Source organism: Mastigoproctus giganteus, chromosome 1, assembly GCF_048544385.1.
Source record: "Mastigoproctus giganteus isolate SK-2022 chromosome 1, ASM4854438v1, whole genome shotgun sequence".
NCBI classification, from domain to species: Eukaryota; Metazoa; Arthropoda; class Arachnida; order Uropygi; family Thelyphonidae; genus Mastigoproctus; species Mastigoproctus giganteus.
The window spans coordinates 75,271,141-75,293,284 of NC_143575.1; the positions used below are offsets into that span (position 1 = coordinate 75,271,141).

The 22,144-nt window shown below is 37.3% G+C and overlaps 1 protein-coding gene across 2 annotated transcripts in view; it reads right to left on the minus strand.

Moving 5' to 3' along the window:
• Positions 1–18,910: 18,910 nt before the first annotated feature.
• LOC150090897 (GTP-binding protein Rit2-like) overlaps positions 18,911–22,144 on the minus strand; it is a 130,146-nt gene continuing 126,912 nt past the window's right edge. For both annotated transcript variants that reach the window (XM_090380552.1, XM_090380542.1), the window contains one exon: positions 18,911–19,297. In XM_090380552.1, coding sequence (XP_090236678.1) covers positions 19,219–19,297 — 79 coding nt within the window. In that variant the 3' untranslated portion in view covers positions 18,911–19,218. The remainder of the gene's footprint in view (positions 19,298–22,144) is intronic.

Sequence of the window (22,144 nt, forward strand, 5' to 3'; positions counted from 1 at the left end):
GCCTTGAATGGTTTGAGCATGCTCAATGCTGATGGGATTCTTCCTCTTGCTCAGAATAATCTCCCGAGAAGGCATAAATTCAAATTGAGGAAAGACGGTTGTAGGGTAGATGTGCGGAAGTTTGCCTTTAGCTAGCGGGTGGTTGATTGCTGGAACAATCTTCCATCTGTCGTTGTAGAAGTTGATAGTTTAAACAGATTCAAGGCAGAACTATACAAATATTTGGATCGAGTGGATGTGCAAAATGAGAAGGGTGTGTGTTGGTGTGTTTTTTTTTTTTGGCTGATGCTATATAAGCTTGCTTTCTTGCAACATATGCCCTTGCTAATGCTAATCTGTATTTACTTATGATAGGTCCTTCATGCTGAAAATTGGCTGAGCCACATGAAATTATAGATGTTTATTAGACCGTTTATTAGAAAAAATGTTCGAGCATAAAGGATAAGAGGAGCTCACAGAGTTAGTAGCATTTACCCAGTAATTTTGAGAAAGGTTGTCATGGAGTATTTTGAACCGTTGAGGTTAATTATGAGGGTATCTTTGGATTTTGGAGAGATTCCTTTAGACTGGGGTAGTGCCAATCCATAAAGGCATTTCTGAGGGAGGCGCCTCCGTAGCCAGGTGGGAAAGAGCAGCAGTGCGTAACACACGCTTCTTGATTAGACCGGGGTTCGAGCCCGTCACCACCATACGGAGGATGCGGAAAGGTCAAGGGAACGATCACCGCATATTCCCGGAGCAATAAGGCCTTAGTTGCTAATGCTCCTAAAAACCAAATAACAAACAAACATTTCTGAGGGTGAAGTCGATAACTAATGACCAGTTAGCCTGAGTTTAGTGGTAGGGAAAACGTTAGATGCAATGATTAAAAGTGCAATTCAGAGACATTTAGTAATAAATGGCATTCTGAAGTATATACCGCATATATTTGTTAAAGCAAAGTCGTGCGTGACTAACCTGATAAACGTTTTTCACACAGTTATTGATGAGCTGGATGTAGGGAAAAAATTTTGATATAATTTATTAGCAAGCCATCTGACTCACTCCCCAATGAGAGGGTATTGTATAAGCTGGAATATGATGGGGTTACTGGAAAGATTCAAAGAAGAATTGCAGGGCAGAAGGCAGTGATTAATAGATATTCTTCAGATTGGTGAAACATCAGAAGCGGGGCTTCTCCCCAAGGATCGAGATATTGGACCACTGTTTTTTCTGATTTTCATAAATAACTCTGAGGAAATAACTATCTTTAGAGGATATGATGCGAATATTTGTAGACAACATAAAGGTTGGGGGAGTATTTGATGATCATTGCCAAGCAGCACTCTTTCAGGCTGTCTTGAACAGGCTTCAAAAATGGTAAGAAAAGTAGCAGCTGTATTTTAATGCACACTTGGGAAACAGCACTTACACTTGGGAAACAGCAATGCCAAAATAAATTATACACCCGGTGCGATTGAATTAAAAACAGAGGAAGAACAAAGAGATCTGGGAGTTATGGTATGGGGAGAAATGGTATTTTCTGAGCAGTGTAAACAGGCAGGCAAGAAAGCTCATGGTGTCCTGTCGATGAATTATTGAATGTTATCCTGAAGAGATAGAGGTCATAGTCCCACTGTACAAGGCATTTCTATGACTACATTTGGAATATGTGTCCAAGTATGGAGACATCATCTGAAAAAAAGACATTGAGCTTCTTTAAGGGTCCAAAGATGGGAAACTCGCATGGTGAGTTCGGCAAAGGGCTACTCTGCAAGGAAAGTCTTTATGTGGGCTATAGAGATTGGCAACCGGACACCTTAGAGGTAAACTGATTGAGGTTTATAAGGCTCGGCAAGAGGTTATCAAAACGAACGAAGCAGAACTGTCACTGATATAAAGAATTCTGGAGCTAGGAACCATAAATTCAAATTACATTGGAAGAGGTTTAGACTAAATGGTAGGAAGTTTTCTTTTAGCCAGCAATTCTGCAAAAAGCTGCCTCTACCCTCTGCGGGTAGAGGCAGCTTTTTGCAGCAATCAATGAGGTTTGAAGAAATTCAGATGTTAAATGAATAGTTACCAACATGTGAGGAGGAAGTGTTTAACTTATTATCTTATGTACTCTTTACTCTTTTTTTTTTTTTTTGATCAATGCATCAAAAGCCTCTGGCTTCCTTGCATTATATGGCTAATACTAATACTTGTTTTTTCTTAATATATACTCTATTTTATATTTTTGTATACCCATAACATCTTTATATTTTTAGACTTAGCCTATGATAGCCTAAGGTGCCTATGCCCCTGTTCCGAAGTCGTTTCTGCAATGGTGTAGGGCGCCTGCTGGATGGTGTTTAATATGAATAACAAGATTCCCAGGCAGGTTTCCAACACTAAAATGAGAGACCAGAAAGACTGGGATTTATATGAGCGTCTAGCAGTTCATTCAAGACAAAATCCTGTGTTCTTAGATTGACTCTGAGAGGTACAGAGCAAACTGCAACATCAAGAGGCGTTGTGTTTTTCACCCAGAGGTATCTCTTAGATAAAGGGGGCCCCAGGGTGACCGCATTTAATGGTTCTTTTAAACAACTTATTTGAATACAATCAAACGTGTACATTAGAGAATAGTCCTGAAGAAAGAGAGATCAATAAACAAAGTATAGTTTGTTGCACGTATATGGATATGTATATGTACTTACAAAAAAAAAAAATACTAAGATTTTGTTATGTTATAAGTAATAGCTTTACTCAGAATAGCTTTACATTTAACTAGTTAATGGGTAGTGGTAACATGGCATATTTCTGCCGTTCTGTCTACATTCTTCATGTAGCTTTCGGTAAACAATCGTTGTTAGTACACAAGAGGTAGAAGAGCTATCAGCTATTCGAGTTTATGGGCAAATGTGTAAGGTTGACATACTGGCGATCATTGATTAGATGGAAGGTTTCTAGATAGTTTAAGAATTGGTAGTTTTTTTTATCCATTATTTCAGAAAGGGCAGAAGTAAGTACAATTGGACGATAATTGGGTGTGATGGATTTTTCACCCTTTTTAGGAAATGGCTGGATATGAGCAAATTTTCGAAGCAGAAAGGAAAACTCCATTCGAATAAGAAACTGAAATAAGGCAACACAGAAGAGGAGTAAGCTCATTGGATGTGAGGGATGTTTCGCTCTCTTTTTAGGAACTGACTGGATGAGCAAATTTTCAAACAGAAGGGAAAACACTATTTGAATAAGAAAGTGAAATAAGACAACACATAACAGGAGTAAGCTCAGGAGCATATGTTTTGGGAACAAGTGGAGAAATACCATCAAGACCTGGAGCGTTCTTAGCATCAAAATTGTTCAAAATCCTTCTGATATCCTCTTTATGGAAGACCATAGGAGGCATTGAATGGAGTATACTTGGAACTGTAGGGGGTGGTTTACCAATATCATTAATACGTGAGTTGGAAGTAGGATGCTAGCAGGTCAGCTTTATCTTTGGCTGAAGTGGCAACAGTACCATCTGGTTTTACAGAGGCGGGAAATGAGATGGGCAAAAGTTGCGGCCAGTAGCTTTGGCAAGAGACCAGAATTCTTAACTACCATTTGGATAATAAGCAAGTTTTCTACTCTGTCTGTTCAAAATCATGTTTGGTCTGATCAATATCTGCTTTACAATTGTTGTGAGCTTAGGTGTACACACAAATGAACCTGGAGATTTGGATACAAACCAATTGCGATATTGAAACTGGCCACGAGTGAAAGGCTGCAATGGAGACAAGACTTGTTTATATTTCATGACTAACTTTTTCCCCCCATTTCAAGCAGACCTAATCAAAGTTTTACTATCCTGAAAAAAACGCAAAAAAACAAAAAACCATGTTTAAATTTTTAGAAAGTTTTTATGAAAAAAAAAAAATCATTTAATAAATATCGCAATCACTTTGTAAAACATAGGGTATCATTCAGGGGTGTGAGCACTGCCCGATAAAAAAATAAAATTATAAATATAATAAGTAGGGGGCTTCGCCCCCTGCACTCGTTCTTTTGATAAAGTAAGAAAAAATACTTACAGCAGCTTTCAACACTGTGTGTATTCCTTCCTCTGGTATGAATACATAAATACGTTACATATGGAAATCAAGCATGGTATCGCGTGATCATGTTAGATAAACATAGTGCGTGACCTCGCTTAAACAGAAGCTTGTTTTACCACAGTAAAACAAGCTTTTTATATATTTGTTACGTAAATTCACGTAATCCATCTCTTTTACCGAACGAACCGACGAACTCTAATGGGTTTTTTCACTCCGTGGCTGAGTTAGTTGGTCTCAGGCGTAGATAGCAAGGTTTTTCTCCCCAGTAACTGGGGTTTTTTCGTCCAGCAAAACAGTCAAATCAACCATAGAACATACGCAATTTACAGACACAAATACGGGTTAATGTATTTAATTACAGGTAACCCTAAAATAATAATAATAATAAAAGAAATACCTTGATTTAAAAAATATTAAATTCGCAGTACAATTGGTTTAGAAACCGCAGATACACGTTAGTTTGGCAAAAATCGTATTTTAATTGAGCTCAATAAACTATTCTACAAATCGTCGCCCCGTATTTTTCCGAATGGGATCAAGCTGATAGAGCATGGGGAGGGAGAAGTGCATTGCTGTGGCCGGGGAGCATGTTGGAAAAAAAAAGGAATCAATGGTATGGCTTTGTATTATAGTGCGACAAAGTTGCAGGAGGTGCACAAAGACGAATCGGAATCACATAGCATTGCAGGGTCCGAAATGCCTTCTTCATGCGGTTGTTGTTGTTATTTGGTTTTCAGGAGCATTAGCAACTAAGGCCATATTGCTCCATGATATGCGGTGGTCATTCCCTGACCTTTCCGCATCCTCCGTATTTGATGGTGACGGGCTCGAACCCCGGTCTAATCAAGAAGCATGTGCTACGTACTGCTGCTCCTTCCCACCTGGCTATGGAGGCGCCTCGTCATGCGGTAGAGGACGTTGAACAGGAGGTCGTATGAACAGCGATCCCGCTGGAAGGCAGCATTTGCAAACCGGTTCCCGAGGCAGTAGGATGGACGAGTATTCAAACGTTGAACTGGCTGATATGCACCTCGCGTATGGAGCTGCAGACTGTAACGGGCGTGCCGCTCTGCACTTGTACCAGGAACGTTTCCCGCACAGGCGTGCTCCTCATCATATGATTTTTGCACGTGTGCACAGAAGGTTACGTGAGACTGGTTGTTTCACGAGAGGTATCATGAATCGAGAGCGAACGACGAGGACAACAGACAATGAGGAGAATGCCCTACGTCTTGCAGAAGGCAATCCGAGTACGAGTACTCGAGCGATAGGCCAACGATTGGGTATTTCCCAATCCACTGTATGGAGGATACTGTCAACAAACCAAATGAGTTCATACAGTCTGCAACGCGTCCAATCATTGGAGCCTGCAGATTATCCATTCCGGAGGACTTTTGCTACTTGGTTTCTTCAACAGAGTGCAGCAGACAGCGTATTTACTGCGTCCGTATTTTTCACGGATGAGGCAAGTTTCACAAGAGAGGGAACCTTCAATCAACATAACGCCCATTTGTGGGCTTTGGAGAACCCCCCATGGTACGCGAACACGTGCAACTCAAACGCCGTTTCTCTGTCAATGTTTGGGCCGGCATTGTTGGAGACCACCTCATTGGACCGTACCTTCTGCCCCCTCGTCTGGACGGTAGGGCATACATGATCTTTCTACAGCAAGTCCTGCCCGAACTTATTGAAGAAGCACATGTTCCTCAGTCGTTGCACCGCTCAATGTGGTTCCAGCATGATGGGGTTCCCCCACATCACACCAATGACATCCGCCAACACCTAAACATTACATTTGGACAGCATTGGATAGGTCATGGTGGTCCGGTTCATTGGCCTGCTAGATCGCCGGACCTATCATGCCTGAACTTCTTCTGCCGGGGTCAAATGAAGACATTGGTGTTACGAGACCCCTGGTGATTCAGTTGAAGACCTCATCACTCGCATCTCTGTAGCTGCTGGGGAGATTCGAGACACACCAGGAATCTTCCAGAACGTTAGGGATTCCATGCGGCGGCACTATGAAGTCTGTGTGAGTGCTTCTGGTCGAACACTTTCTGTAGCATGGCTTTTTGCCAATGTAAAACTTCTTTAATCTTTATTGTATACAAACATGGTATATATACAATAGACCCTTCACAGCAACAATGCCAGGGGTTAAAACTTGTCATAAAAATGATTTCTTTTACACTAACAAGTTGCTGTTTCTGTTCTTTTTCTTTGCTTTTGTTCACGCGACCTCCCGCATGACGAAGGCATTTCGGACCCTGCAATTTTTTTTTTTTTTTTTAGGAGCATTAGCAACTAAGGCCATATTGCTCCGGGATATGCGGTGGTCATTCCCTGACCTTTCCGCATCCTCCGTATTTGGTGGTGACGGGCTCGAACCCCGGTCTAATCAAGAAGCGTGTGCTACGCACTGCCGCTCCTTCCCACCTGGCTACGGAGGCGCCTGGACCCTGCAATGCTGTGATTCCGATTCGTCTTTGTGCCCTCTACACCTCCTGCAACTTTGTCGCACTGGTAGTGAATAGCCCTGTATATGCTAGGATACAAACTTTTTGAACCCCCTATATAATAAAGTTACTCTTATTACGATGGGAACGCCTACATCGCGCCGTTACAAACCATCGCCGACAGTTCGTAACGGCGATATATTTGGGCGCCTCCGTAGCCAGATGGGAAGGAGCAGCAGTGCGTAGCACACGCTTCTTGATTAGACCGGGGGTTCGAGCCCGTCACCACCATATACGGAGGATGCGGAAAGGTCAAGGGAATGACCACCGCATATTCCCGGAGCAATATGGCCTTAGTTGCTAATGCTCCTAAAAACCAAATAACAAATAACAATAACGGTGATATATTTAATAATTGATTTCTCGAAAATGGAAAATTTGTTTGAAAAACTACAAGCAGATTCGTGTTGAGGATGAGTAGCTCTGTACACAGTCAAGTCAGACCTTGTATAGCACGATAGTTGTGTTCCTAGAAACCCTCGTGCTATATAAATAACATGTCCTATGGGAAAAATAGGGTTAGGTGCCGACCACCCAAGATTGAACACACATTTGTAAACAAAAACCAAATAAATAATCGTAATAAAATACGTATTTTATTACGACTATTACGTAATAAAATATTGCTACTGCTTTTGCTTCTATCGTAATTTGATCTTTCCGAACAGATGACAGCCGTTCCATCTCTTCCAATTCTTTGTCCTGATCTAATGGATTTCTCTGCATTATTTCTAATTCTCGGCATTGCCTCATTTAGGCCTGTAGCACGTGCAATATCATGTTCTTTGATTTCGCTCAAAGCATTTCACAATTTATTTTTTTCCTCTATCGACAGAGGTGGACTGGCCATAATGACACCGGCCTCCATCTTCTGGCCCATTGGTGTAATTTTGGCCATAAACGCTAGTATGAGGCCGCTACAAATTCTCCTGGGTAAGAATTTTTGACCCAATCTGCCTCTATCGATATTGCCTTTCCTTTTCTCTCTGAATCTGTAGTCTTCACCAGGACATTTCCTTTCACACCATTTAAGTATTTTACTCATTTTTAGGGAATAAAGCACAATTACAAAAAGAGGCACATAAACACAAAGGTGCGTGCATGTCGCAACTGAATAAACACCATAAAGGCAGACACACTATTAACACCTCACTAGCTCACATTTTACTAAAGCACATTTCTGGAGATCACTACCATAAAACAATAAAAATATTTCCAGTTGTATATCTACTGGTGGAATGTTATAAACTGGTAGTAAACTCGATCTAATTGCATTTCTTGTAAACTGCCATTTTCTTGTAAACACAAAAGGCGAATTGTGGATAAGCGAATTCGGTTCGTGTTATATACGATATCGTTCCTCTATTTATAAATCATGCATGATCGAATCCGTGTAGTATAAACGTGTTATACGAGGACTGACTGTATTTTTCTTTGACATTCAATTAGACTCGCACTGTATATAGATTCTATAATAAAAGAACAGGTAAACCGTAAATCGCAAAGATATTCATTTTTACAATTTAATGGCATTTTTTGTACTACTGCATTCAGTGTTACTACTTTACTTAGTTACCTATTTTATCGAGTTTTGGTAACGTACAATAATGTGATTGACTTTTGACTGTTGTCCGGCTACAGTGATCCCTTTGATTATAATCACAGAACACAACCAATACCATAATGCGCCACAGTACATCTAACGCGAACCAGTCGGTTGATCGGATTGGTTTGGGTCCATACCGATCCAATTCAGATTGGCGCAATCGAAATTTTTAAAAAATTCAAAAATCATCAGCATACATTATTAAATTATATTAATTTTAAGCATAATTTTTTTTTAAATCATGCAATTTTCTCATCTACAATATCGTTCTTTTTGTGCTTTGCATCTTTCCCCACCTTACCACATCCTGTATTAAAATATAAGAAGGGATAAAAATCTGAAAAATTTCCGACTTCCGGTTTTTAAGAGATATGCACATTTTGATGTTGACAGGACAGTTTTTGGAATGATGTCTGTCTGTCCCTAGTGGTACATCATGGGGAGGCGGGGAGTCAAATACAAGAGTGCCTAGGGTCTACGAAAACTTTAACACAGCCCTGGCCTCCTATGAGATAGGCTCAGCTGAGTTAAGAGTTATAATGTAGCTTGTTAAAATAAAAAGAGGTACAATTCAGATATCATGATATTGTAATTTTTCTAGAATGGTTGCATATCCACATTAACAATTTTTTAGATTATGCAATATTATTTATTGAAAGCATTTAGCTGGAACTTCAGATATTGGAAAACTTATTGAACAGAACAGTTAATATATAATATCGGTGTTTAGATACACCATAGACACTCTTAAAAAAACTTACTTAGTTACTAGGTGCATCACATTATTGATGCATATGACGAATCAGAACTGTGTTCTGGTGTGCTCTGGTCCATTCTGAGACCTGGAATAAAACAAATTAAGTATTAGATGTAACATGCATAGATTTCTTTTGGCAGATATAACAAACATGGCAACTGTAATGAATCCCAACTTCCTACAAATACTCAATACGGATTTCAGGTCTGAAGATCTGGATGGCACTTCATCCAACAAATGTCCATACTTTGAAAGCATTTGCTGACCAATTTGTAAACTTGCTTGTGATAATGCTCTTCTCTGCGGCATCATTTGCTCTTTCTCATATTGTTCTACAATATATGCCCCATTTCCCTGGGGCATATATTGTAGAAGAGTGCATAATGCAATGTTCTGGAAGGGGATAGTGCCCCATTTCATCTCCCTAAATCACCTTAGATGGGTATAACCCATTGCAGTCAATAATGACATTACCTTGATATAGGCTATGAAAACATATCATGATTATATTCCATATTTAATGTCTTTAAAGAAAAAAAATTTTCACCAGTGAAAAAATATTTCTTGCACAACTTTTACTACATCTATTCTGTTTAAACCAAACAAGAGAAGTAATGAACCTACACAGTTCACAGTTAAGTTATAAAACTACTTTTAGTGACTTTTAACTTAATTCGGTTTTTTTTACCCCCTAAGTAACAGAAGTTGGAAAAAATTTTGTAAAAATAATAGATTCAAGTTGAGTTAGTTCAAAAATAATTCCGATGCAGTTTTTTAAAATAATTTTTACCCTTAACAAAAATAAATCTAAACTGAAAAATTTATTTAAAGTCATTATAAGAGAATTAGCTTCAATTTTCTGGATTGTAAGTATTTTAGTATAGCAATTAGCAAAGTAGCAAAGAGCTGCATTACTAATTCCCTAGAATTTTCAGCAACAGTATTTAGAGATTAAAGTGTTTTAAAAATATATTTGGTTGATTAACAGTTTTCAGTTTTGCAGCACAGTTAGGATAATAATTAGGCAGCAGTTCTCTTTCCAATAGTTTATTCTATATTTTCTCTTGAATATTCTCCTTTATTCATTCATTTTTTTTCCTGAAATAAATGAACAAATGAATGGTCACATATAAAGAATTATTTTGAGTAGCTATTACTATTTATTTTTAAAATAGCATGACATTCCCCATTTTAAATAAATTATGCACAATTATATTCTGTAGCTCTCATAGCATGAGATGTTTGCCCTGAAGTTCCTTGGCTGGTGTAAGATTTAAAAAACCTGATATTAATTTAGTTACTTTTTGTGATATGTCTTTTTTTTTCTTTTTTTTTTCACAGAGTACAAACTTTTAATTACTTTTATTAGCCAGCTGATTTAACTTAACTTTGATGGCTTTAAAAAATTAAATTACAGCGTCTAGTTTTAACACATTGCCTTGTCTTTCACAATTGTACTTTGTGGCAAGTTCAGATTAAAACAGAGGTCAAATGAAAAATTTTATGAAGTGCTTGTTAATAAATTAATATCTTATTTTTAATAATCAACTAGGTGCATCACATTATTGATGCATATGACGAATCAGAACTGTGTTCTGGTGTGCTCTGGTCCATTCTGAGACCTGGAATAAAACAAATTAAGTATTAGATGTAACATGCATAGATTTCTTTTGGCAGATATAACAAACATGGCAACTGTAATGAATCCCAACTTCCTACAAATACTCAATACGGATTTCAGGTCTGAAGATCTGGATGGCACTTCATCCAACAAATGTCCATACTTTGAAAGCATTTGCTGACCAATTTGTAAACTTGCTTGTGATAATGCTCTTCTCTGCGTGGAAAAGCATATTATTATAAAAGAAAATTAATCCTGGGATTATGTCTGCCAGGGGCAAAGGTTGATGATGTTGTAGAGCGGATATCATCTTTTAAGGGCACAAAAGGTGATATAGTTGTACACGTTGGCACTAATGATATCAAGAGTAGGAGACCGGCAGAATTACTTAACAAATACAGGTCACTGTTGAAAAAAAGCCGTGAATTAAGGTTGGATTTGAAAGTGTCTGCAATTCTGCCCAGACACGATAGGAGGCAGTATATGATGAGAGCCTTGTCGATCAATTCGGCCCTGGAAAGATTGTGCAAGGCTCAAAGGGTAGAATTTTTTTCAGCCTGGACTGTACTTGTTAACACGAGAGACTGCTTCTACAGGGGTGGGATACACTTAAATAGAAAGGGTGCAAGAATATTTGCTGATGCTATCGAGGCAGTGTTAGTTGGGTCGGAAAACTGCTAGCTTGGGGGGGAGACAAAGACAAATAGATTAACAATAGCCACTGGCAGAGGTGAAAGAGATTCTTGCACTGCTTCTATTGGAATGAGCAGAAGCCTGAAAAACAAGATGCAGGATATTTCAGAGACTGCTGGGAGTCATTGCAGTACAAGTAAACACATGGGTTGTGTTAGGGTAGCTAAGAATAGAAACAGGTGCATGTATACTTGTGTGTACACCAATGCTAGGAGTTTAGTAAATAAATTTGATGAATTTGAGGTATTGCTCAAAACATCAAAGGCAAATATTGTTGGGATATCAGAGACGTGGTGTCACACAGATATAAGGAATGCAGAACTGGAATTTGAGTGCAACATCTACAGAAAGGATAGACAGGATAGGAAAGGAGGAGGGGTTATGCTATTAGTTAAGAAACACATAAAATCCAAGGAAGTGAAGCCAGTCGACATCGCTGGACATTGAAGTGTTGAGTCAGTTTGTTGTGACATAAGCATTGGGAGATCAAAATTGAGAGTAGGAGTGTGCTATAGGCCTAATGACTCTGATGAGTATAATAAGAAACTGTACAAGGAAATAGAGTGGGCCAGTAAATCAGAGAGTCTTATAATGGGGGATTTTAATTTCCCAGATATTGACTGGAATTTGGGGGCTGGTCACGCACACACTAGCAAGGCTTTTGTGGATTTATTGGATGATTGTTTTCTACATCAGCATGTTCGGGAGGCAACTAGAGGGAGTAATACTCTTGATTTGATTATCAGTAGTGATTCTTCATGCATTAAGAATCTGCACATAAAGGAACCACTAGGTGGCAGTGATCACAGTGTGCTGAAGTGGGATTTACTCAAAGAGGTAACTACCATTAGGGGTAAAGGGAAGGGTTATTGCTTCCGTAAAGGCGACTACGATGGACTGAGACAGTATTTAAATTCTATACAGTGGGACGAACTGATGATGTTACCAACAGCAAATTCAAAATGGGAAGCATTCAAAGAACTTATCTTGGAAGCTACTAGGCTTTACATACCAACTAAGAAATATTGTTCAAAGTTTAGGCCTAAATGGATGTCAGATGAACTAATGAGACATGGCAGAGAAGAAAAATGCATGGGATACATACAAATTAACACGTGACACAGAAGCCTATGATAGATACAAGTTGATCTGTAACCAAGTTACAAAGGAAGTTAGGCAGGCGAAGGCAGATTATGAGAAATCTTTGGCAAGGGATGCAAAGAAAAACAGCAAAGAGTTCTTTACTTATGTAAACTCTAGAAGGAAGGGGATGAATCAGATTGGTCCACTTGATATCGATGGGTCAACTGTTGATGATCCTGCTCAGGTAGCTAACGAACTAAATGAATATTTTGCATCGACATTCACACATGAGGAGTTATTCAGCGAGGGGAATGCCAGAGGTGTATTCAACACTGGCAGTAAGCTAGAGAATCTTGTAATAACTGAGAGTAAAGTGGAGGAGAAATTGTTGAAGATAAACACAAGAAAGGCACCTGGGGTGGACGGGATCTATCCAGTTATATTAAAAGAGGCAGCAAAGGAAGTAAGCAAACCCTTAGCCATAATTATGAGAGCTTCCTTGGACTCAGGGGAGGTACCCACAGACTGGAGATGTGCAAATGTGACCCCAATTCACAAAGGAGGATCAAAGGCTGACACAAGTAATTATAGACCTGTGAGTTTAACTTCTGTTCCAGGAAAATTAATCGAGGCACTGGTTAAAGAAGCACTGCAGGATCATCTAGACAAGACTTCAGTTATAGCTTGGACACAGCAGGTTTTGTTAAGGGGAAGTCTTGCCTGACCAATTTGATTGGATACTATGATGCAGTCACAAAAGAACTGGATGCAGGGAATAACTTTGATATTATATACTTGAATCTTAGAAAGGCTTTTGATACTGTTGCACGTGGAAGACTGCTGCACAAATTGGAGCAGTGTGGCATTGGAGGCTTGTTTGTTTGTTTGTTATTTGGATTTTAGGAGCATTAGCAACTAAGGCCATATTGCTCCGGGATATGCGGTGGTCATTCCCTGACTTTTCCGCATCCTCCGTATTTGGTGGTGACGGGCTCGAACCCCGGTCTAATCAAGAAGCGTGTGCTACGCACTGCTGCTCCTTCCCACCTGGCTACGGAGGCGCCTGGCATTGGAGGCAAATTGCTGCTATGGATAAAGGGGTGGTTGAGGGGGAGAAGACAGAGAGTGGTAATCAATGGACACTGCTCATCGTGGACTAATGTTATTAGTGGAATCCCTCAGGGTTCAGTGTTGGGTCCATTTTTGTTTTCTGTATTTATAAATGATATTGATGATGGTAAATCAAGCTTAATGTCCAAGTTTGCAGACGATACGAAGGTTGGCAGGGTTGTCAAGGACACTACTGACACTATGCTGCTGCAACAGGATCTGGATAGGTTGTGCAGATGGGCTGAGAGGTGGCAAATGAAGTTTAACATTGACAAATGTAAAGTACTACATATGGGAAACAGCAACCACAGAGCAATGTATCAACTCTGTGGTACTACACTGACAGTGGTAGAGAATGAAAGGGACCTGTGGGTGGTTGTGCAGGCAGATAAGAAGTTCTCAGTGCAGACGGGCTGCAAGAGTAGCTCATGGTGTATTGTCAATGATATATAGGAATTTTTCTAGCAGGGGTAAGGAGGTGATTATTCCCTTGTATAAGGCAATGGTCAGGCCAAACCTAGAGTACTGTATACAGGTCTGGAGGCCTCATTTCAAGAAGGATGTAGAGCTGCTGGAACAAGTACAGAGAAGGGCAACAAGATTACTGAATGGAACAAAGGGGTGCTCTTACGAAGAAAGGCTTAAGTTTTGCAAATTACAGTGTCTGGAGACTAGGCACAAGCGAGGTGATCTGATAGAGGTGTATAAAGCCTTGAATGGTTTGAGCATGCTCAATGCTGATGGGATTCTTCCTCTTGCTCAGAATAATCACCTGAGAGGGCATAAATTCAAATTGAGGAAAGACAGATGTAGGATAGGCGTGCAGAAATTTGCCTTTAGCCAGCGGGTGGTTGGTTGGTGGAACAGACTTCCATCCCTCTCTGAAAAGCCTCACATTACATGTAAGAATTTCAAACCTATAGAATCTTGAGTGATGAAGGTGCTGCTGTCAAAGATGTGGAGGTCAATGCAACTGTTTGCCTTGCGTTCCCCACACAACTGTCATGATAGTGGTCCCTTTCCCTGTTAGAAGCACAGAAGTGTTGCATGCATACTTTACCCTCATCCAAGATGAGAACATAGCATGAATCAGTTTGAAGACAAATTAAATTCATCTATAAAATGAACACTGGCCTGTGATCTTGGATCCAGAAAAAGTGTTATTTAAACAACTCAAACCTATTGAATGGGCTGAGGGGAACTCAATGGTTCAAATCACATAGTCCCCTTTCTTGAAGCCTTCTATATAGAGTTTTCCTTGAAATTATTATAACTGTGGTTGGTAAGAGCTGCCTGGTTGTTATCCTGTTAAGGCCAGTTGTGTGTGTGTGTGTGTGTTTTGTAAACAGTTCCAGCCCATATGGCCAGAAGTGGTCATAATATGATCTTTTTAACTTTTGACTGATTTTGAACTTGCCTTTGGTGATACCTATCCCATGTACTAATTTATATCATAGGCCATACAGCCTGTTCATTTAAAAAAAAAAATTAACTTCTTATACTGCATCATGAATTGTTGAGGAGGCTTCGATCCTGCTGTGGGTTGATAATGGCTGCAATTTACTTTTTACTGCATGCCAACTCACACAGAACCTTTCATTATTCACCATTTGTCAGATGAGCTAATAAGTTTTATAAGCAAGTTATCAGTATCACTTGCTAATAAAACTTAAAAGCAAGAAAGATCAGGCAATCTTCATGGAATTCTTTAATTTTAAATAAATAATATTAACAGCCTTTTTGTGATACAATTTGTTTAAAAATAGTGCTTCTTTAGGCAACTGAATGATAAGAAACTCTATATTATTTTTCAAGCATAAAGACCATACTATTACTTATGCAGCTGAAATTCTGCTGACCAAAAAATACACAAGACAACACTGTCCTTAAAAATGAAATGTATTTTTATGAAGGTTTAAAAATATATTTTTTACTGCCATCATAACTTAAAGTGCACAATATTATATGCAAAGTATAGTATGTTTAAATTTTAAAATTCCAAATATAAGCTAACTTCAATCTTGTTTTTCTTATTCCATATCCCATGTAAATATTATTCCATGATATCCCACAGCCTGCATAACTCAAATTGTAGCTATCTTATTGTTTTTCTAATTTTAAGGCAACTAAGGTGATGATATCGCAGTGTATCATGCTTGTAAATTGTAGTAATGATCCAGTTTCTTTTGTGTCTGTAAATTGCAGTAGCTAATTATTACAAAATCATTAAGCACCCTGCTACAATTTGATAACCTTCTGGCATTTTCAAACCTTAATAATTCCTCATGTGTGAATGTAGATGCAAAATACTCATTCAGTTTGTTTGCTATCTGAGCAGGATCATCAACAGTCGAACCATTGATATCAAGTGGACCAATCAGATTCATCCCCTTCCTTTTAGAGTTTATATAAGTAAAGAAATCCTTGCTGTTTTTCTTAGCATCCTTTGCCAAAGATGACCAGGTATCCTTTGAGCAAGAAGACTAGCATTCTTCAGGGGATAAAGAAATGTGGATTCTTGCTAAAGAGCAACCAGCATGACCAAAGTATGACAAAGCCCATAAAAGCATGAGCGATCTTTCATTAAAAAGTAATCAAACTATTATATTGGGTGATCGTTTTGAATGAGGACCCATGAAAATATGAGTAATTTTGAGTAAAATATTGCTAGAAACACGAAATTTACAATAGATGTTACTCCTAAAATTTCTTATTCCTACAGTATTCTCTGACATTACTTAATTCACAAGAAATGTTCACAAATGATCACCATCCTGATCACAGCTGCTGCTTGGCTCTATTTAATCTGTGCTCAATGCTCCTTAATCAGAACAGTCAATCAACAAGCATGACTTGCAATACTCATGGTGCCTCCATCGCCAGGTGGGCAGGAGCAGCAGTGTGTAGCACACGCTTCTTGATTAGACCGGGGTTCAAGCCTGTGACCACCAAATACGGAGGATGCGGAAAGGTCAGGGAATGACCATCGCATATCCCTGGAGCAATATGGCCTTAGTTGCTAATGCTCCTAAAAACCAAAAATAACATAACATAGCAACACTCACCTTCCTGGTCTCCTTGAACGTTCTTGCAAGCTTTCATATTGATAATTTTTTTTTGTTGACTTATGACATCAAAATAGTCTACAAAAAACACACTGAGTATTTTTAAATGACTATGTTTTGAATTAATGTTCCACTACGAATACATGCTCCTCTGAACGGCATGTTTGTTTACTGCTTGCACTTTACATGCACATATGTAGTTCATTTTTTCATCATGGACATTGTGTTGCCTTCTATCAATATGCACAGAATAAAGAATATAAATTTCATGTGTTTTTTACCAGAGCTGTTGTTTAAATAATGTGACCCATGGTAAAATGTATGAGGTGCAATCAAAAAGTTTCTGGACTGTGCTTTTGTTTTGTGTGTACTTAACTGCATTTAATATCTATTTCATGCTGTAACTTTCAAAGAAGTTTCCGTATAACCTGATAAGTCCAGTGATTCTGATACTGAAAAGCATCCATGGATGTCCTGTATTTTGAATTCTGCAATTTTTCTTGGAGATTGTAATGGTGCCATCAAATCAAGTGTTAATTTCAATTTTGGGGAAGTTACACAGTATCTGTTCAGAAATTATTGCATGTCAAAGTGCAGTGTGTTGGAGTGACAGAGAAACAAAACTCCAATAAGCTATTTATGTAGGATATTCATTGCAAATGCTCCCGTTAACAACACAGAATACCTTTGCAAGGGCTCTGTATGTGCTGATTTTGGACACTTCCATTTGGGGGCAACAGCCTTAAAAATGGAAGTTTGAATTGTAGGTTTCTCTGAAATGTTTCCCAAAGGCCCTAACACATTGTTTCTGATAGCCAGAAATTTGGTGATGATCTGCTGCACACTGAAATCTTATATCAAAATGCTTTTGCATGAACCAAATCACGGATTGTGAGATGTCTGTTTCTGTGACAGGTTCTTTAATTTGTAACCACATCCACTAATTTTGTTTGAGGAATTTTGCTTGGATGCCTGAATATTCCACATTGTCAACTAAAACCACTTCACTTTTCAACTTTGAAACCACTCACTTCTGCTCATTATTTCCTTTTAAAGAATAAGTTTTAACTTGTATTTCTGTAACAGTTTTCCCAGTTTGAAATGGAACTTGATGCATATGGGATGTTTTTAAAGTCAGTCACTTTCTAAAAAAAGAAACCAAAGAGCACTATACATGACTTTAATGATGAATCACCTGTACGTGACACATCTAATGGTTTTTGAATAAAGAACAAAGAAATTAAACAGACTGCAACACCTAACAGATGGATTTTGTACTAATTATGGCAGTATCATCTTGTGGTCAATCCAGAAATTTTAAAATCACAACCTGTATAGTGTCTTAATGAAATTGGCACATTAAAGAAATACATAAATTCTACCACTGCTAATAAATATGCAGTTTAATAAACAATTTCAGTGACAGTAATGATGGTTTAAGTACCAATACTAAAGAAATAACAATCAGTGATAAATAACTCTTAAGCTACAAATGACATTGTCAATGTTTGACCATATGTTATCAACCTAAGTCTATAACTTTAATAAGCACCAATATATGACAAGACTTCAATGACTAAATAAAATCCATGACTAGATCTAATGAAGAAAACCAAAAGAAATAAACCTAATATTTACATATATATATATATATATGAAACAGTTTTTTGTGCGCGTGCGCACACACACACACACACACACACACAATGATTAAAAAGAACGAGTATGCTGGTCAGTAATTCAAAAGTACTGATTTTTCTACCAGATTGAAATTATCTCATCTAAAACTGTCACATGCAAAATTTCAGTCTGATTTTAAAAATTGAATCTTAACTACTTTGCTAATTTTTTAAAAGACACCAATACAAGAACATTTTTAATGTAAACTATATATATGATATGTAATTGCATAACTGATTGCATAACTGACAAAATATGAAACCAAAAATGAATTACATATTTGGTGGCAATTTAACGAATACAGAACTGCAACTGAGTAACAACTTGAAGAATGAAAATTTTAACTTTGACTACTCATTTTCATTAATAAATGTAAAACAAACCATTTTAATATGCATAAAATTATAGAATCCTATTAATATTACCGTTACATTTGAATTCAAATAATGTTTCAATAATATTCAATAAAACATTAATTTTAGAATTTTGAGATTTCAATCACATCAGCTTCTGAAGTAAGGGCAATTAAAGTTTTTTTCTCATTTTTCATATTTCTATTAAAGATGCAACAAAAATAACAACAAAATTTCAGCTTTCTTTATGCATGAGAATTGCTTATAAAACTTATCGCTTATATTGTTTATTAAGTTTTTGTATGCTTATTCTAATAGCACATAAAAAGTACCACATATTATTAAAGAAATTGGGGTAGTACATTTTTATGAGTTAGAAAATTATCGATAATTGTAGAGAGGGAATTATAACACTTGTTTCATGACAGTAGATAAACTTGTAAATACCATTTTCATTAATCAAAGTGATAATGAGTAAATATACTTGCAGAGTTATTTTTTTTAAACAGTTAGCAATGAGAATTGCAAATCCCAACTTCTCGATTTCTTCATCTGTGGTGGGAAGAGGGAGAGGGAAATAATTTTTACTACCTACTACATCCTGTTATAATTCTTTAACTTTAAAATAAACAAATCAAAGGAAAATACTAATAATATACACATTTAGTCATTCTACATGGTTACTGCTGTAATTCACAAAACCCATTTTTAGGGGTGGATGGGGGGGCTGCAACTTCAGGCCCCTGCTGTAAAAAAATTTACTTATTATTTGGGCAAAAATCATTTATAAAACAAATAAAAAAATTTTAAAACAAAAGAAAGATACTTAAACAGAAAATAAAGCAATACAATAATCCTTTATCAAATGTGGGTTGCAAAATAACATAGTTTGTATTCATATACCAAAATTTTACAATCAGTATTTTTTTTTAAAATACACACGTACAATTCAGTCCAGGTTCTCCTTAAACAAAATAACATGACAATTATTGCTCTCACCTTCCGCAAACCATGGAGTGACTAGTAAGTAGTACAGAGGGACAGAATTTGTTTACTCTCCTTTTTCAATGATGCAGTTGTCAGTACACATATGCAGTGTTCCATGTAGATGTGTCACCACCTCCCTCTCGGCAGATTTTTGTGTTTTTAGCTAACATTGATTTTTTCCAGTTGTATTTTGGACTTGTTTTCATAATGCTCTAGAGTTTATTGTTCGTTATAAACTAACGTTTATTTTATCCTTTATTATGGCCTCAATGTTCAATAAGTGCTGAAAGTGAATGCGAGGAAATACAAGAACACTTATGGAAGAATATTTATGACACTGGAATAGAAGATAAAAATTCTGATAGACTTCATAGTTTTTATGTTGCAAATTTCCTATTGTCTAAGGGGCCCTTAGTTTTGCTAATCACAATTTTGGCAGTACTTTTCAGGAACATATCTCTCTTGATTAGAATCAACATTAATAGTGGCAAATAATGCAAGAAAACAAGCTTATAGAGCATCAGCCAAAAAAAAAAATCAATTTTACTTATCCATTCCTTCCAATAGTTTGTCTAGTTCTTCCTTGAATTTATTTAAGCTATCAACTTCCACAACAACAGATGTAAGTTTTTTCCAGCAATCAACCAGCCACCAGTTAAAGGAAAACCTTCACACATCTATTCTACAACCATCCTTCCTCAATTTGAATTTATGCCCACTAATGTTCGTAGTCTGAGCAGGAGGAAGAATCACATTAGCATTGAGTTTGCTCAATCCAATCAAAGCCTTAAACACCTCAATCAGATTACCTTGCAGGTTCCTGGTCTCCAGATGCTGCAATTTTCAGAAATGAAGCCTTTCTTGGTAAGAGCACCCCTTTGTTCCCCACTCATCAATCTCGTTGCCCTTTCCTGTACTTGCTCCAGCATCTTTAGATCCTTCCTAAAATGAAGCCTCCAGACCTGTATGCAGTGCTCAAGATGTGGCCTGACCATTAAAGGCTTTTACATTACAAGCTTTTACAGCACCAGTAAAAAAAAAAAAAAAAAAAAAAAAAAAAAAAAGAAAATAAAGTAGAAAAAAAAAAAAAAAAAAAAAACACTTCCCATTTCAACTATACATTTGTTCCAAAAGTTTATCCAGTTCTTTCTTGAATTTATTTAAGCTATCACCTTCCATAATAATGGTTGGAAGTTTGTTCTAGCAATCAACCACCCGCTGGCTAAAGGCAAATTTCCACACATCTATTCTGCAACTGTCTTTCCTCAATTTGAATTTATGCCCCCCTCTAGTGCGTAATCTGAGCAAGAGGAAAAATTCCATCAGCACTGAGTAGCTCAAACCATTCAAAACCTTATACACCTCAATCAGATCATCTTACTGGTACCTAGTCTCCAGACACTGTAATTTACAAAATTTAAGCCTTTCTTGGTAAGAGCACCCCTTTGTTTTCCTCACCAATCTTGTTGCCATTCTCTGTACTTGTTACAGCAGCTCTACATCCTTCCTAAAATGAGGCCTCCAGACCTTATATGCAGTATTCAAGGTGTGGCTTGACCATTACCTTAAACAAAGGGATAATCACCTCCTTATCCCTGTTAGCAAAATTCCTGTATATTATTGACAATATAATGGGATAATCACCAATATCAAAATTCCTGTATATCATTGACAAAACCCCATGATTTTATTATTAAATACAATTTGATTGGACTGGTGAGGGATTTCTGTATATATTAAAATCTACTTGTATGTATTAATGCTATATACAGGATTATGTTTAGCTACTGCACATTAATTCCCAAACTATCTGATAATCCCAATTTGGATTTATCATTAATTTTGGGATTATCATGATAACTACATGATAAATCCCAAAATTAAAATAATTCCAAATAATCTTGGGTAGAGATGTAACTCAGAAGTACTCATCAGCCTGAAAGCACCAATAACTGCACAAGCAGTTATTGTAGCTTGCAGGCTGCACACAACATAATAGTGTGGCATTATTGAAAGAAATATTTTCACTTATTTCTTCACCTTGCATAATAAATATATGCGATCTCATGAATTTTATTTAAATGCATGTATTTATGAATTTTATTGGAACTTATATTAGTGTATCCCTTTCAAGTATTACCATTTGAGGACTGAATGCAGCCCATCAGTCTGACATACCTGATATATCTCATATAAGTATTTTCTGCAGGATTACTGAATTTCGGCCATATTGGCCTGCCAGTCTGGTCAGCCAATCAGTATGATCTAGGGCCATAAAACTCTGCTAGTTCCATGCTCCAAGAATATTTAAATCAACACTAGCAATCCACTATTCAATCAACAATTCAGTAACAGTTGCAAACACTTAAATATTCATTACCACTTTTTTAACACTTAAAATGTTCATTATTGCTTTTTTAACATTAAGCACATTTACTGATTACTTTCATTACTTATGTTTTTCATTTCCATAGAGGAAATGTGATAATTTCCTACCTACAATTATCAACTGAACATTACATATAACTTTTAGCATGTGCAACATCCTTAAAAGGCGCTTTATTTAAAATTATGTTTAAGTGTTAACATTAGTCTTCTCCTTAGGT